The 16,617-nt window shown below is 40.2% G+C and overlaps 1 protein-coding gene across 2 annotated transcripts in view; it reads right to left on the bottom strand.

Annotated features, from left to right (window-relative positions):
- CHDH (choline dehydrogenase) overlaps nt 1-16,617 on the bottom strand; it is a 63,232-nt gene that overhangs the window by 1,941 nt on the left and 44,674 nt on the right. For both annotated transcript variants that reach the window (XM_079932811.1, XM_079932812.1), the window contains exons 6-7: nt 626-768; nt 41-143 (exon numbers count right to left, since the gene is read on the bottom strand). In XM_079932811.1, coding sequence (XP_079788937.1) covers nt 41-143; nt 626-768 — 246 coding nt within the window. The remainder of the gene's footprint in view (nt 1-40; nt 144-625; nt 769-16,617) is intronic.

Raw genomic sequence — 16,617 nt, forward strand, 5'->3', positions numbered from 1 at the left:
ACAAGCCCAGGTCTGGGAGAGACAAAGGTGGCTGAATTACCTGTTGACAGGTAGTTGGGTTGGATCACAGGGTGGTCATGGGGGTTGGCACTTCTCAGTTTGAGCCAGCCCACGCTCGTGCCCCGCATGGTCCCCACATGCACCTGGAAGAGCCCAGAGAGGCGGTGGCCCCTGTTAACCCCCCAGCTTAGTCATTTAGAGAGGCCCCGGGTTTCCTGTGGTCCCTGGGACTCAACACCCAGAGTCAATTAAGAGCAGATACATTTTAAAATCTACCTGCATCTTACCAACCCCACCCCCAACACACACAAAAGGCATCCAAACCACCTCAGGCCCTCTCTCCTGCCTCCTGGCTTTATACCTGATGCCTCATGTTCAGGGGCTGGCGGTCCCTGGGCAGAGCCGGCTTCATTGTCCATTTCTAGTACTCAGGACCCGGTGCAGCTGCCCCGAGCTGGGTGCGGGTGTGGCCTTGCTGTGCACCACGCAGTCTGCTTCACTCTACCTCTGGCTCCGCACCCCCCTTCCCTCCCCTCAGACACTCCGGGCAGCTGGAGAGCAGGGCACCGCCTTCTGGGCCGCCCACCCTGGAGGCCCTGCTGCAGTGGGGAGACGACCTGCTCACCTGGTAAGCCTCCTGCTGTGGGGGGACCCGCCCATGGTCGATCACCTGGGAAGGGAGGAAGTGGAACTGGATGTCCGGGTGAGGGACCCCAGGCTGGCTCCGGATGAACCCACCTGTTTCCAGATGGGCCGTGGCTCCATCCCCTGAGGATCAGAAGACGATGAGGCAGAGGAGCAAGTCCAGGTGTGGCAGGTGGGCCAGCCTCCTCTCTCCTGGGCACTTCCTCCTCCTCTTCCTGGCCTGTAGTCTAGTGCCTGGACCCAAGTCCTCGACTCTGTCCTCCTTCCCCGAGGTGGGCTCACCCAGCACCAGGGCTTTCGATATCAGCTCCATGCCAAGGGGTTTCAGCTTTGCCCCGTCCCCTGACTCCACCCCTGCCAACTGGACTGTGGGACCTGATGTCCTATGGGCATATCCCAAACCTACTGCAGCCCACCCTTCACACACAGGCCGTGATCCAGGTCAAGGCCCCCTTCCATCCAACCTCCCACTGTTGCAGGAAGGGGAACCCCTTCCAGGGCCCGAGAGTGGGCTCTTCTCTAACACTCGGAAATTAACTGTCCGAGGAGGCACACGTGCTGACAAAGCAGAAGACTTTATTGGGATGGGGCACCCGGGCAGAGAGCAGGAGGGTAGGGGAACCCAGGAGAACTGCTCTGCCACCTGGCTCACAGTCTCAGGTTTTATGGTGATGGGGTTAGTTTCCAGGTTGTCTCTGGCCAAGCATCTTGCTTGGCCCATCGTCTGACTCAGGGTCCTTCCTGGTGGCGTGCGCATCTCTCAGCCAAGATGGATCCCAGTGCAAAGGATTCTGGGAGGCTGGTCATCTCTGCCCTCTTTTGGCTCCTCCCAATGCTGGTTTTCACCAGCAGCACCATGTTCTTTTTCAGGACCTCCTGTTGTGAGACACCTCAGGCAAGAGGCTATCATCGTGCCTGGCCAAGGCGAGTGGTTTTGGTTAATGGTTCCCTAACAACTCGAGAGCCCACTCTCGGGCCCTGGAAGGGGTCTCCCTTCCTGCAACAGCTGGCGACTCTGGTGGAATCTCTTCTTTACCACGACTGACATCCTGACTGCTCAGGCACCAGCTCACCTACCGACGGACCAGACACAGAGGCCACCACTGGGACCCTCTTGTCTCTGATCTCCTCCTGACGCAGATGACTGGCCAGAGTGCCCCGCCCAGGTAAGGAACAAGAGACGTCGCTGACGTCTTTGCCCTTCCCTCTCCCCTCCCTCTTCTCAACCCCTCCTATCCCACCCTCCTGTCTTCTGGATGCAGGAGTCTGGTTGAAGGGCTTCAGTTATCTGAGCGCCAGAGCCTGACCACCTCCGGTGGGCAGAGAACTTGAATTATCTGGTATCTGGTTTCTGGTAGGGCCGAGTTCCTGTCCTCCCTTCCTGGAAGCCCGGAGAAAAGTCCCGTAACGGCTGGGCGTCTGCAGGTGGCAGGAGATGTCCGTTAGGCCACCCCTTTTGTCCCCCCACCCTCCTTCCCCTCTTCTTTCAAACTGCCCTCCTTTCCTCCCTTTGAAATCTCTGAAGACCTGAGATATTTCCATTTACTCCGTTCGTCAGTACTTGGATCTGAAGTTCTCTGTCTCTGTAGGAGGTTTTCTGAGAGACTGCAACCTTGTATTTAAGGGAGTGTCTGATTAGGACAGCCGTGCCTGTGTGTGTTTCATACTCTGTGTCCTGTGTTGCGATTTGTGATGGCCATTCTGCCTTATGAAATGGGAAATTCTGGTTCTGTTCCACTGCAGAGCCGTCTTGGGAGAATTCTGTCTGACTGGAAAGATTTTAGCTATGAGCCTATGACTAAGAAAAAGATGATATTCTGTTATAACACTGGGTGGCCAGAATATTCTTTAGACTCCAGAGAAAACTGGTTTAGGTGAAACTCTTGAAAATTCCAAACTGGTTCTTTTTGCATATACAGTTAGAAAAGGGAAGCTTGATAAAACGTCTTTTCAGAATTCTGACCCTGAGGGAACAACTCCTTCTGAGAGAACTTGCTTTTCTCGTCCTGTGCCGTGAGACCAGGGCTCTCAGGATCCCTTATCTGATCTAGATCATCTCTAATTCCTGAGATTGAGGGGAAAAAAAACAATGTGGAAGGAAAGCTTTCTAAATTTTACTTATTCCAACCATTATTTATAAACTAGTGAGTTTTATAATACCTGATTCATAACTAAGTTTAGAAAATGAAGCTTTGAGATCTCTGGTTGTGTTTGTCTATATATCTGTGTGCGTTATATATATGTCCTTACCTTTGGATATTATTACCAAAACTAATTTTTTAATGAGCTCTATTTAATTGGCTTAAGGGAAATTTAGCACTTATATAAATTTTCAAAAATACAGAAGGTAACTGGCCAGAATTAATTTCAGGTTCATGTAAACTGGAAAATATTCAGTATTAAATTAATGGCTGGTATTAAACTTAGTTTGTTTGTCAATTTAAATACACATGTCTTTGTCATCAACATTAAGTATAATACCTTTATTGTACCTAGGTTTAATAGAAGTCAAATAAGATCTTATTATATCTGTTGTAAATTTGTCAGCAAGGAACATAACTTGGTGTGATGAAATTTTTTAAGTGAACTAAAATACAAGTGAGATCAGAGCTTTTGGGTGAACTTTTTAGGAATAATTATATTTTAGGAATGTCTACGTGAGAATAATCTCTCCAGATACTTGGAAATATACTTGAAATTTAGAGTTGTTCTAAATTAAGTGATGGAAGTTACTGAATAGCTAGGTGGTTCCCAAATAAAATAAGACACTGAGACATCAGTTACTAAACAGAGAAACTAAATGTATTTGGGACTATTAATGAACATGTTTGGTGCCACCCTGAGATGTTCTCTATAAGAAAGCAAATGTTTTTAGAAATTTTCACTAGTATTTATGTTTACCAATCTACAGAATGCTAATGTAAAAGTTCATAACTGCTGGGACTTCCCTGGTGGTGCAATGGTTAGGATGCCACGTTCCCAATGCAGGAGGTCCGGGTTCGATCCCTGATCAGGGAACTAGATCCCACACGCATGCTACAACTAAGAGTTCACATGCCACAACTAAGGAGCCCGCCTGCTACAACTAAGACCCAGTGCAACCAAAAAAAAAAAAAGTTCATAATTGCTTACCTCTTAGTTTTCACTAGAAATTAAGGTTTTTAAGAGTTGAGGGCTCTAATTTAAACACGTAATTAAAGCTAATAGAAATAATAAAGGAAGCATTTCAGTGTACAGCAGGAAAGTAGGATGTGTGTTTGCAGTGAAGAAGGTATGAGAATGGAATTGCATTTTATGAAAGGAAAAGAAAGTGAGTCTGTCTTAGAGCTGGTTGTGTCTCAATGGAGAAGAGAATGGGGGGCAGACTAATATGGATACAGACAGTGACGGAGGGTTTGTGGATGGTCAGGATTGGCTAGGTGTAGAGTACAGTTAATTAAGTGAATTTTGTTATTAAAAGCAGGCTGGTACAAGACTGGATCTGGTTTTCTCTCTTTAGTAAGAGGACAAAGTTTCCTTGGAATGCTGCTTTTGATAACAGATTGTGTGAGTTTCCGTGCCTTTAAGTGATCTGTATTTGCTTTTGAGATCTCTTGTAACTTTGGGTAAGAAATAAGCATTATCTCACGATGACCTATGATCTTATTTGACCAAGTGTTTTGAGACCTTTTGACAAACTTCCCAAATACCAAATTTTAATTAAAGTTCTTTTGACCTCCAGCTAACTTGGGGACACTTTCGAGGGTCTCTGAGGCATTTCAGAGAGAAATATTTAACTAGTAGTATCTGGTATGTTAAATTACATGGAGAGCATTATCACACTAGGGATAAACCTACTTAGAATATACTGTATGGATAAAGAGTCTTAATATACACATTCTAGAAATTATATAAAGTTTCTGAAATTTGGATATGTCCTGGTATTGTTATAATAGTTATCTTAAAATGTTGTATGTGACAGAAACTTGGTTAAGCTTCTTTGTTAACCTTGCCTTTTTAAGACTTTTTGTCGTTCACAGGCAGTTAAGCTGATGCTTTGCAAAACTGCTTCATCTTCAAGAAGATTCACAGAAAGGGCTTTAGACAAGTACAGGTTTCTGATAACTTTTAAATCATACTACTAAACTAGGTAAGACTTTTTTTTTTGAGTAGCTATTTTATTTATGTCTTTTATTTATTTATTTGTTTATTTATTTATTTATTTATTTATTTTATTTTTGGCTGCACTGCGAGGCATGTGGGATCTTAGTTCCCCGACCAGGGATGGAACCCTTGGCGTCTGAACCACTGGACCGCAGGGGAAATCCCAGGTAAGATATTTTTAACAGTCTAATGGAAACTGTTAACAAAAAGGATTAGTTACATAGGATTGAGTAAACTGATGAACGTGGTTATAATTTTTATGGTTTCTGTCTGAAACATTACTAGCTTTTAATCTGTGTTTTCCAGATATAAAGAAACCCCCTCAAACTAATTATGACTTGTAGCAATTTGGTAAATTGTACCTTTGTAAGCAGAATTGAAACACTTCTCTTTTCTTTCTACCTGATCCCTCCAGAGATTGCAAACTCTTAGGTTCCCAGCAGCTGTATAAGATAAATTAGTAAAGCCACCTCCTAACAGGTGCAGGAATCTCAAGTTATTTTGCGGACCTCAAAAAGGGAGGGATTCACCTAAATCTATAAGGCAAAATCTGTGAAAGGCCCTTGGCCTGGCTTTCCTGGCCTTGGGAGGCCTTTTATCAAACTTAATTTGCAGACAAATTAATCTTGATTTGGAGATATCTGATAAAAATGAGGGTAATTTTAGGGAGAAAGAGACATTTCAGTGGATATCAAATTCTAATTCTGTTTATTGAGGTCTGTATTCACTAAGACTCACTTCTCAGATAGTTCCTTGCTGTGATGCTATATTGTTGCAAAGTTTAATTGAATGATTAAAAGGACACTCTAAATTTGTTTCTGAAGCTTAACTCAGTAATCTGTCTTTGGATTAAGATCAGACGCTCCATGATCTGCAAGCAGAAGGTTAACACCAGGCTATGGTCATTTAAATTTAAAGGCTCCCTTATGTTGGGGAAATTAAACTGTACTAGGGATAACCAACCTAGTTACACTAGGAAATTGGGCTGGGTGCCTTGTGGACAATGCCAATATATAATGTCCCTTCAAGATAAGAACTGGTACACAACAGACTAAGTCAGATGAACTGGGATATACTGGGCTGCACCTAATGGAAGTTCTTGACTTACATTTTTACATATGACCTTACTAATACTGCTAGCTATATTATTTTTTATATTGCCTGTTTTACAAAATTGTTGTTTCTTGCATTACCAAATGTGTGACTGAGCCTCTGATAAAATGATGATATATAGTTACATATGAGGACCAATGATTGTTGTAGTGTAACTCTAGATATGGCAAGAAGCATATCAGCATCGTCCCTCCTAGATTTAATCTAACTAGAAAGTATTTTACCAAAAACTACCTCCCTCATTCAAATAACATTTTCTACACTAGTATCAGACCAAAAAGGCCTAATCAAACTATATTTTCTCTCATTCCTCTTTACCCTCACCCTAAGCATAGTTCTCTTTAATTACCATGAGTAACCTCTATAATAACTACAACACCAATAGGCAATGACCAACCAGTGATTTACTAATCAAGCACCATAACTATACAATGCCACAATTCCCAAAGCCTCTTCACTAAAGATCCAGAATCCCCTGTATTATAAGCCTCTCAGTCCTCTAGCCTGTTAAACTTGAAATACAATCTCCACTTCCTCATCTTTTAAAACATAAAATACCATTGAAAATTATATTATCAACCCTGAAAGACATATACCTAAAACAGTCTTCTCAGACACTCAAACCTCAGAATACTGCTCAGTAGCTATAGCTGTCGTATAACCAAACACTACCAACATCCCCCCTAAATAAATCAAAAATACTATTAAACCCAAAAATAAGCCACCAAAATTCAACACAATCCCACAACCAACACGCACAATCAACCCAAGTCCACCGTAAATAGGCAAAGGTTTTGAAGAAAACCCCACCAAACTAATTACAAAAATAGTACTTAAAATAAATACAGTGTATGTTATCATTATTCTTACATGGCCAATGACGTGAAAAATCATCATTGTTATTCAACTATAAGAACACTAATGACCAACATCCGAAAATCACACCCATTAATAAAAATTATTAACAGTGCATTTATTGATCTTCCAGCCCCATCAAACATTTCATCATGATGAGATCTCGGTTCCATTTGTTTAGTATTACAAATCTTAACAGGCTTATTCCTAGCAAGACGTTACACATCAGACATAATAACGCTTTCTCATCAGTAACACATACCTGCCGCGATGTAAACCATGGGTGAGTTATCCGATACCTACATGCAAATGGAGCATCCGTATTTTTTATTTGCCTATTTATTCACATAGGACGAGGCTTCTATTATGGATCCTATACTTTTTTAGAAACATGAAACACTGGAATCACCTTATTATTTACGGTCATAGCCACAGTATTTATAGGCTATGTCTTACCTTGAGAACAAATATTCTGAGGGGCAAGTTATTACTCATCTCCTCTCAGCAATTCCATATATCGGCACAAGCCTTGTCAAATGAATCTGAGGTGGCTTTTCAGTAGATAAAGCAACTCTTACACGCTTCTTTGCTTTCCATTTTATTCTCCCATTCATGATTGCAGCACTAACAAACAGCTGTCCCCTTACCATTCCTTCACGAAACAGGATCTAATAGCCCCACAGGAATCTCATCTGACATAACAAAATTCCATTTCACCCCTACGATACAATCCAAGACATCTAGGTGCCTCATTACTACTTCTAGTACTAATAATGTTAATGGTATTGTCACCTGATTTATTAAGAGACCCTGATAACTACACCCCAGCAAACCCTCTCAAAACACCACCCATATCAAGCCAGACTGGTACCTCCTATTTGCATATGCAGTCCTGCGATCAATCCCCAATAAACTAGGAGGAGTACTGGCCCTAATCTTTTCAGTCTTAATTCTAGCCCGCATCCCAATGCTCCATCCATCCAGACGACGAAGCATAACACTTTGACCTCTAAAGCATAATATTTCGCTCTCTCAGCCAACACCTATTGTGAGTACTAGTAGCAGACCTATTAACACTAACATGAATTGGAGGACAACCCGTGGAATACCCCTTCATTACTATTGGACAACTAGCATCTATTTTATATTTCCTTTTAAATTTGGGTACTAATGTCAGTAACTAGCATCACTGCAAATAATCTCCTGAAATGAAGAGTGTTTGTAGTATCTCTATTACCCTGGTCTTGTAAACCAGAAAAGGAGAATAACATTCTCTCCCTAAGATTCAAGGAGGAGGCTCCAGATCCACCATCAGCTCCCAAAGCTGAAATGCCACTTAAACCATTCCCTGCAACTTCGTTACGGGACGTTTACAAGATTAAGTACCATGTCAGTATTAAAATAACCTCTTTTTACTATAAACTACTATGTACTTCATGCATATATGCACGACCACATTACTAGGTACCTAATACCTATCGTACATAATGCATTATATGTATAATGTTCATTATTTACCCCATGCTTACAAGCATGTACATTATCTTACTGACAGTACACAGTACATTATATGTACAATCGTGCATTAATTATTTACCCCACGCTTATAAGCATGTACATTATCTTATTGACAGTACATAGCACATTAAGTCAAATCAATTCTAGTCAACGTGTGTACCATATCCAGTAGATCACAAGTGTAACCAGCAGGCTGTGTGAAACCATCAACCCACTTGGGGTGTCCCTCTTCTCGCTCCAGGCCCATAACTTGTGGCGGTTTCTACTAATGAACTTTATCAGACAAGTGGTTCTCACTTCAGGGCCATCTCACCTGAAAGAGCCCACTCTTTCCTCGTGAATAAGACATCTCGTCGGACCAACGACTACTCAGCCCATGCTTACACATAACTGTGATTTCATGCATTTGCTAATTTTTAATTTTTAAAGGGATGCTGTGACTCAGCTATGGCCATCTGAGGCCTTAACACAGTCAAATAAATTGTAGCTGGACTTTAATTGAATATTATTTAATTGAATAACCAATTCAATCAATGGTTACAGGCCATAAGGAAATTACAGACACACATACACACACGTACACGTACGTACACACACACATGCAGTAAACAGATGAATGACCCGTTTAACAAACCCTCTTTACCCCCCACTAAATCCCATGCTCTACATGCCTATAATGCCTTGTCAAACCCCCAAAACAAGGCAAAAACAGATAAATACATGGAACTTAGCTGTCTACTCGATAACCATGAACTGAATGCTCAGAATTAGATAGACCTAGAAAATAAACCCCAGTCATACCACCAATCAACTACTTAGATATTTACCATTTATATAGACCACTTTTATCAAAATTTTAACACTAGATCCGACATAAACCAACCACATACATATTACTTCACTATGTAAAAACAGCTTGTTAGTGTAGCTTAAAATCTAAAGCAAGGCACTGAAAATGCCCAGATGAGTTTACCCAGTCCATAAACACACAGGTGTGGTCCCAGCCTTTCTCTTAATTTGTAATAAAATTCACAGGTAAGCATCTGTGCCCCAGTGAGAATGCCCTCCAAATCATCAAGATGAAAAGGAGCGGGCATCAGCACACTAATATGAGTGGCTCATAACGCCCTGCTGAACCACACCCCATGGCAAACAAACAGCAGTGATAAAAATGAAGCCGTAAACCAAAGTTCGACTAGGTTATACTAACTAGGGTTGGTAAATTTTCTGCCAGCCACCGTGGTCATATAATTAACCCCAATTAATAGAAACTTGGTGCAAACTGTGTTAAAGAGTGATATAAAATGAAGTTAAGCTGTAAAAAGCCATAACTAAAATTGACTACGAAGGTGACTTTAGTATTTCCTGACTACAGGACAGCTAAGACCCAAACTGGGATTAGATACCCCACTATGCTTAGCCCTAAACCCAAATAACTACAAGAACAAAATGATTGGCCAGAGTTCTACTAGCAACAGCTTAAAACTCAGAGGACTGGGCTGTGCTTCCCACCCTTCCAGAGGAGCCTGTTTTATAATCGATAAACCCCGATAAACCTCACCAACCCTTGCTAATTCAGTCTATGTTACCACCATCTTCAGCAAACTCTAAAAAAGAATAAAAGTAAGCATAATTATCATACATAAAACGTTAGGTCAAGGTGTAACCTATAGGATGGGAAGAAATGGGCTACATTTTCTATTTCAAGAATATATTTCTCACACATGAATTATGAAAACCAAAGGAGGATTTAGTAGTAAATTAAGAATAGAGTGCTTAATTGAATAAGGCCATGAAGCACGCACACACTGCCCATCACCCTCGTCAAGTATTATAATAATTTCCTATAATCTATTAGCAAATACTAACCATACAAGAGGAGACAAGTCGTGACAAGCACACTGGAAAGTGAGCTTGGATAAATCAAAGCGTAGCTTAAATAAAGCACCTAGTTTACACCTAGATTTCATAATTTATGAATACTCTGAATGAAATCTAGCGCAACACCTCTCCCCATATCTACTAATGTAAGCAGACTAAATAAAACATTCACTCAACATTTAAAGCATAGGGGATAGAAATTTAAAATATCCTCTGGTGCTATACAGTAGGTACTGTAAGGGAATGATGAAAAAAGCACTAAAAGTAACAAAAAGCAAAGTTTACCCCTTGTAACTTTCGCATAATGATTTAACTAGGGAACATCTAACAAAGAACTTAAGTTAAATATGGCGAAACCAGACCAGCTACTTATGAACAGTTTATTAGAACAAACTCATCTATGTAGCAAAATAGAAGATTTATAAGTAGAGGTGACAAGCCTAACTAGCCTGGTGATAGCTGGTTGTCCAGGAAAAGAATTTCAGTTCAACTTTAAAAGTTACCAACATAATTATAAATTTTAATGTATTTTACAATGTTATCTAAATAGGTACAGCTTTGTAGAAATGGATACAATCTTATCTAGAGAGTAAAGACAAACAACACCATAGTTGGCTTAAAAGCAGCCACCAATTAAAGTGTTCAAGCTCAACAGTAACTTTAATACCAATAACAAGCAAATCGACTCCTAGATTTGTACTAGACTAATCTATTGACCGACAGAGGTAATAATGTTATTATGAGCAACAAGAAGTATTTCTCCTTGCATAAGTTTACATCAGTAACTAATAATATGCTGATAATTAACAGTAAATAAATACAACTCAACATTAAGTTATTTATTAAACACTGTTAATCCAACACAGGCAGGCACTCAAGGAAAGATTAAAAGTAAAAAGAACTTGGCAAACGCAAACCCTGTCTGTTTACCAAAAACGTCACCTCTAGCATAACTAGTATTAGAGGCACTGCCTGGCCAGTGACAACTGTTAAATGGCCGCAGTATCCTGACCATGCAAAGGTAGCATAATCATTTGTTCTCTAAATAAGGACTTGTACGAATGGCCACACGAGGGTTTTACCGTCTCTTACTTTCAGTCAGTGAAGTTGACCTTACCGTGAAGAGGTGGGAATAACAAAATAAGACGAGAAGGCCCTATGGAGCTTTAATTAATTAAGCAAAAAAAACCTAACTAAACCACCAAGGGATAACAAAATTTTACATGGGGTGACAATTTTGGTTGGGGTGACCTTGGAACACAAAAAAGGCTCTGAGTGATTAAAGTCTAGACTTACCAGTCAAAACATATCATCACTAATTGATCCAAAAAATTGATCAACAAGTTACCCTAGGGATAACAGCTCAATCCTATTCTAGAGTTCATATCAACAATAGGGTTTATGACCTCGATGTTGGATCAGGACACCCCAGTGCTGTAACCGCTATTAAAGGTTTGTTTGTTCAGTGATTAAAGTCCTCCATGATCTGAGTTCAGACCGGTTTCTATCTACTGTATAGTTCTCCCAGTATGAAAGGACAAGAGAAATAAGGCCCACTTTAAAAAGTGCCTTAAAACCAATTAATGATATAATCTTAATTTAATTAATACATATAATATATTACTCAAGACCAGGGTTTGTTAAGGTGGGGCAGAGCCCGGTAATTGCATAAAACTTAAACCTTTATAACCAGAGGTTCAAATCCTCTCCCTTCACAAAATGTTTATAATTAATATCTTAATACTTGTTATCCCCATTCTTCTAGCCGTAGCATTCCTAACACTAATTGAACAAAAAATTTTGGGTTATATGCAACTTCAAAAAGGGCCAAATATCGTAGGACCATGTGGCCTATTACAGCCCATTACTGATGCAGTCTAATTACTCACTAAAGAACCACTACGACCAGCTACATCCTCCATTTCCGTATTTATCATTGCACCAACCCTAGCCCTAACCCTAGCCCTAAACATACGAATTCCCCTACCCACTTATTAATATAAATCTAGGAGTATTATTTATGCTAGCTACATCAAGCCTAGCTGTATACTCCATTTTATGATCCGGATCAGCTTCCAACTCAAAATACGCATTAATTGAAGCCCTACAAGCAGCAGCACAAACAATTTCATATGAAGTAACACTAGCAATTATTCTTTTATCAGTCCTCTTAAAAAACAGGTCTCTTACCCTCTCAACCTCCATCACAACACAAGAGCATTTATGAAAAATTTTCCCATCATGACCCTTAGCTATAATATGATTTATTTCCACTCGAGCAGAAACTAACCGAGCTCCCTTTGACCTAACAGAAGGAGAATCTGAACCTGTATCAGCCTTCAACATAGAATATGCAGCAGGCCCATCTGTCATATTCTTCTTAGCAGAATACGCCAACATTATCATAATAAACATTTTCTCAACAATCCTATTTCTAAGAGCGTTCCATAACCCCCACATACCAGAACTATACAAAATCAACCTTATCATCAAAACACTATTACTAACAATTTCTTTCCTATGAATTCAAGCATCCTACTCTCGACTCTGATACGATCAACTAATACATTTACTTTGAAAAAACTTCTGACTACTAACACTAGCCATATGCATATGACATGTCTCACTACCTATTATAACATCAGGCATTCCTCCGCAAACATAAGAAATATGTCTGATAAAAGAGTTACTGTGATAGAGTAAGCTATAGAGGTTTAAACGCTCTTATTTCTAGAATCAGAGGAACTGAACCTATGCTTAAGAATTCAAAATTCTTCATGCTACCACATTACATCATAATATATAGTAAGGTCAGTTAAATAAGTTATGGGGCCCATGCCCCGAAAATGTTGGTTTATATCCTTCTCGTACTATTAAACTCCATCATCTTTATCATCATCCTAACAACCATTATCTCAGGGACCATAATTGTAATAACCAGCTCCCACTGACTACTTATTTGAATCGGTTTTGAAATAAATATACTAGCCATTATTCCCATTACAATAAAAAAGTTTACCTCATGAGCTATAGCAGCATCCACTAAATAGTTTCTAACACAGCTACCGAATCCATATTACTTATAATAGCCGTTATCACTAACCTATTATACTCCAGCCAATGAACTATTACAAAAATCTTTAATCCAACAGCATCTATAGTAATAGCAATAGCCCTAACCATAAAACTAGGACTATCTCCATTCCACTTCTGAGTACCTGAAGTTACACAAGGCATCTCATTAACAGCATGCTTAATCTTATTAACATGACAAAAACGTGCACCCTTGTCAGTATGATACCAAATCTCACCATCCGTCAGCCTAAACCTAATATTATCCATATCCATACCATCTATTATAATCGGAGGATGAGGTGAACTAAACCAAACCCAACAATGAAAAACTACAGCTTATTCATCAATTGCTCACATAGGGTGAATAACAGCCATTACATTGTAAAACCCAACTATAACAATCCTAAACCTACTAATATATATCATAATAACACTTCCCACATTCATACTATTCATTTACAGCTCAGTCACCACCACACTACCACACACAAAATAAAATACCCATTATTACAACCCTCATTCTCATCACCCTACTATCAATAGGAGGTCTTCCTCCACTATCAGGATTTATGCCAAAATGAATACTCATTCAAGAAAAACCAAAAGATAACAATATTATTTTACCCACACTAATAGCTATCACAGCGTTACTCAATCTATACTTCTACTTACGACTCACGTATTCTACAGCACTAACTATATTTCCCTCTATAAATAATATAAAAGTAAAATGACAATTTGATTTGACAAAACAACTTTCCTACCAACAGTAACTGTAATATCCACAATACTCTTGTCCCTTACACCAATCCTTTCTTTCAGTATTGGACTAGGAATTTAGGTTACACAGACCAAGAGCCTTCAAAGCACTAAGCAAGTATAAGTTACTTAATTCCTGCTCAATAAGGATTGCAAGACTATATCCTACATCAATTGAATGCAAATCAAACACTTTAATTTAAGCTAAATCCTCACTAGATTGGTGGGATTACATTTCCCACGAAACTCAGTTAACACCTAAATACCCTAGTCAACTGGCTTCAATCTACTTCTCCTGCTGCAAGAAAAAAAAAAAAAAAAAGCGGAAGAAGCCCCAGCAGAATTGAAGCTGCTTCTCTGAATTTGCAATTCAATATGTAAAATTCACCACAGCACTTGGCAAAAAGAGGACTCAACCCCTGTCTTTAGATTTACAGTCTAATGCTTACTCAGCCATTTTACCTACATTCATAAACAGCTGACTATTCTTAACTAACCATAAAGATATCAGTACCTTATATTTACTGTTTGGTGCTTGGGCTGGAATAGGAGACACTGCCTTAAGCCTGTTAATTCATGCTGAATTAGGCTAACCTAGAACACTGCTAGGAGATGATCAGATTTACAATGAACTTGTAACAGCCCATGCATTTGTAATAATTTTTTTTTTATAGTTATGCCTATCACAATTGGAGGCTTCAGAAACTGACTAGTCCCACTAATGCTGGGGCACCCGATATAGCCTTTCCCCATATAAATCATACAAGCTTCTGATCACCTCCACCCTCCTTCCTACTACCACTTGCATCATCAATAGTTGAAGCCAGTGCCGGTACAGGCTGAACTGTATATCCACCCGTAGCTGGAAACCTAGCCCATGCTGGAGCTTCAGTAGACCTTACCATCTTTTCCCTACATCTAGCAGGTGTCTCCTCAATTTTAGGTGCTATTAATTTTATTACTACAATTATTAATATAAAGCCACCCACTATACCCCAACATCAAACACCACTATTTGTAATGATCTGTTTTAATTACAGCTGTATTGCTGCTATTATCATTACCTGTATCAGCAGCCAGGATTACTATGCTATTAACAGACCGAAACCTAAACACAACCTTTTTTGACCCCGCGGGAGGGGGTGATCCAATCTTATATCAACACCTATTCTGATTCTTCGGACAACCTGAAGTCTATATTCTGATTTTACCTAGATTTGGAATAATCTCACATATTGTAAATTATTATTCAGGAGAAAAAAAAAGCCTTTTGGATATATAGGTAAGTATGAGCCATGATATCAATCGAATTTTTAGGATTCATTGGATGAGCTCACCATATGTTTACAGTAGGTACAGATGTGGACACACGAGCATATTTTACATCAGCCATTATAATTATTGCTATTTCCGCAGGAGTAAAACTATTTAGTTGACTAGCAACCCTTCATGGAGGTAATATCGAATGATCTCCCACCACAATACGAGCCCTAGGCTTCATTTTCCTTTTTGCAGTAAGTGAATTAACGGGAATTGTCCTAGCTAACGCATCTCTAGACATTGTCCTTCACGATACATATTATGTAGTCGCACACCTCCACTACATATTATCAACGGGAGCAGTATTCACTATTATGGGAGGCTTTGTACGTTGATTCCCACTATTCTCTCAGGTTATACACTCAACTCAACATGAGCAAAAATTCACTTTGTAATTATATTTGTAGCTGTAAATATAACCTTCTTCCCACAACATCTCCTAGGTCTATCTGGAATACCATGACAATATTCCGGCTACCCAGATGCATACACAACATGAAATACTGTCTCATCCATAGGCTCATTTATTTCACTAACGGCGGTAATATTAATAATTTTCATAATTTGAGAGGCATTAGCATCAAAACGAGAAGTCTCAACAGTAAAGCTAACATATCTCCCGGGAGAATTCGGGAGGGGCAAAAGGAGGAGGAGAAGACCAATCTCCCAGAGTCCTTCTCGCTGGAATCCATCTTGGCTGAGAGACGCACGCACCACCAGGAAGGACCCTGAGTCAGACGATGGGCCAAGCGAGATGACTGGCCAGAGACAACCCAGAAACTAACCCATTACCATAAAACCGGAGCCTGCGAGGCACGTGGCAGAGCAGTTCTCCTGGGTTCCCCCAGGCTCTCTGCCTTGGGGTTCCTTCCCAATAAATTCTTCTGCTTTGTCAGTACGTGTGTCTCATCGGACAGTTCCTTTCCGAGTGTTAGACAAGAGCTTACTCTCCGGCCCTGGAAGGCCCTGCAACACCTGCACCGCCTCCTCCTCAAGGTGCTGCAGTCTCCCTGGCCCAACAAATTCATTCTTCAAGCACACCCAATGCCTAGCCCCGGGGCCTTTACACGTATTCTTCCTGCCTAACAGACCCCCTGCCACCATTCTCCAGTTTAACATCCTAATTATCCCTTCACTGTACTTAAAACTTAGCATGTTTACTTAGCTTCCTTCCATTGTCTCCACTAGAGCGTAAACTCCCTAAGAAAACCTGCCTTATTAGCACTTCTCACCATGTAGCACAGCACACGGTAGATGTGCGAGAAATGCATGCTGAGTGAGTAAGATTTCGAAGCACTACCTCCTGGC

The sequence above is a fragment of the Stenella coeruleoalba genome (genome assembly GCF_951394435.1).
Source record: "Stenella coeruleoalba genome assembly, chromosome: 10".
Classification (NCBI taxonomy): domain Eukaryota; kingdom Metazoa; phylum Chordata; class Mammalia; order Artiodactyla; family Delphinidae; genus Stenella; species Stenella coeruleoalba.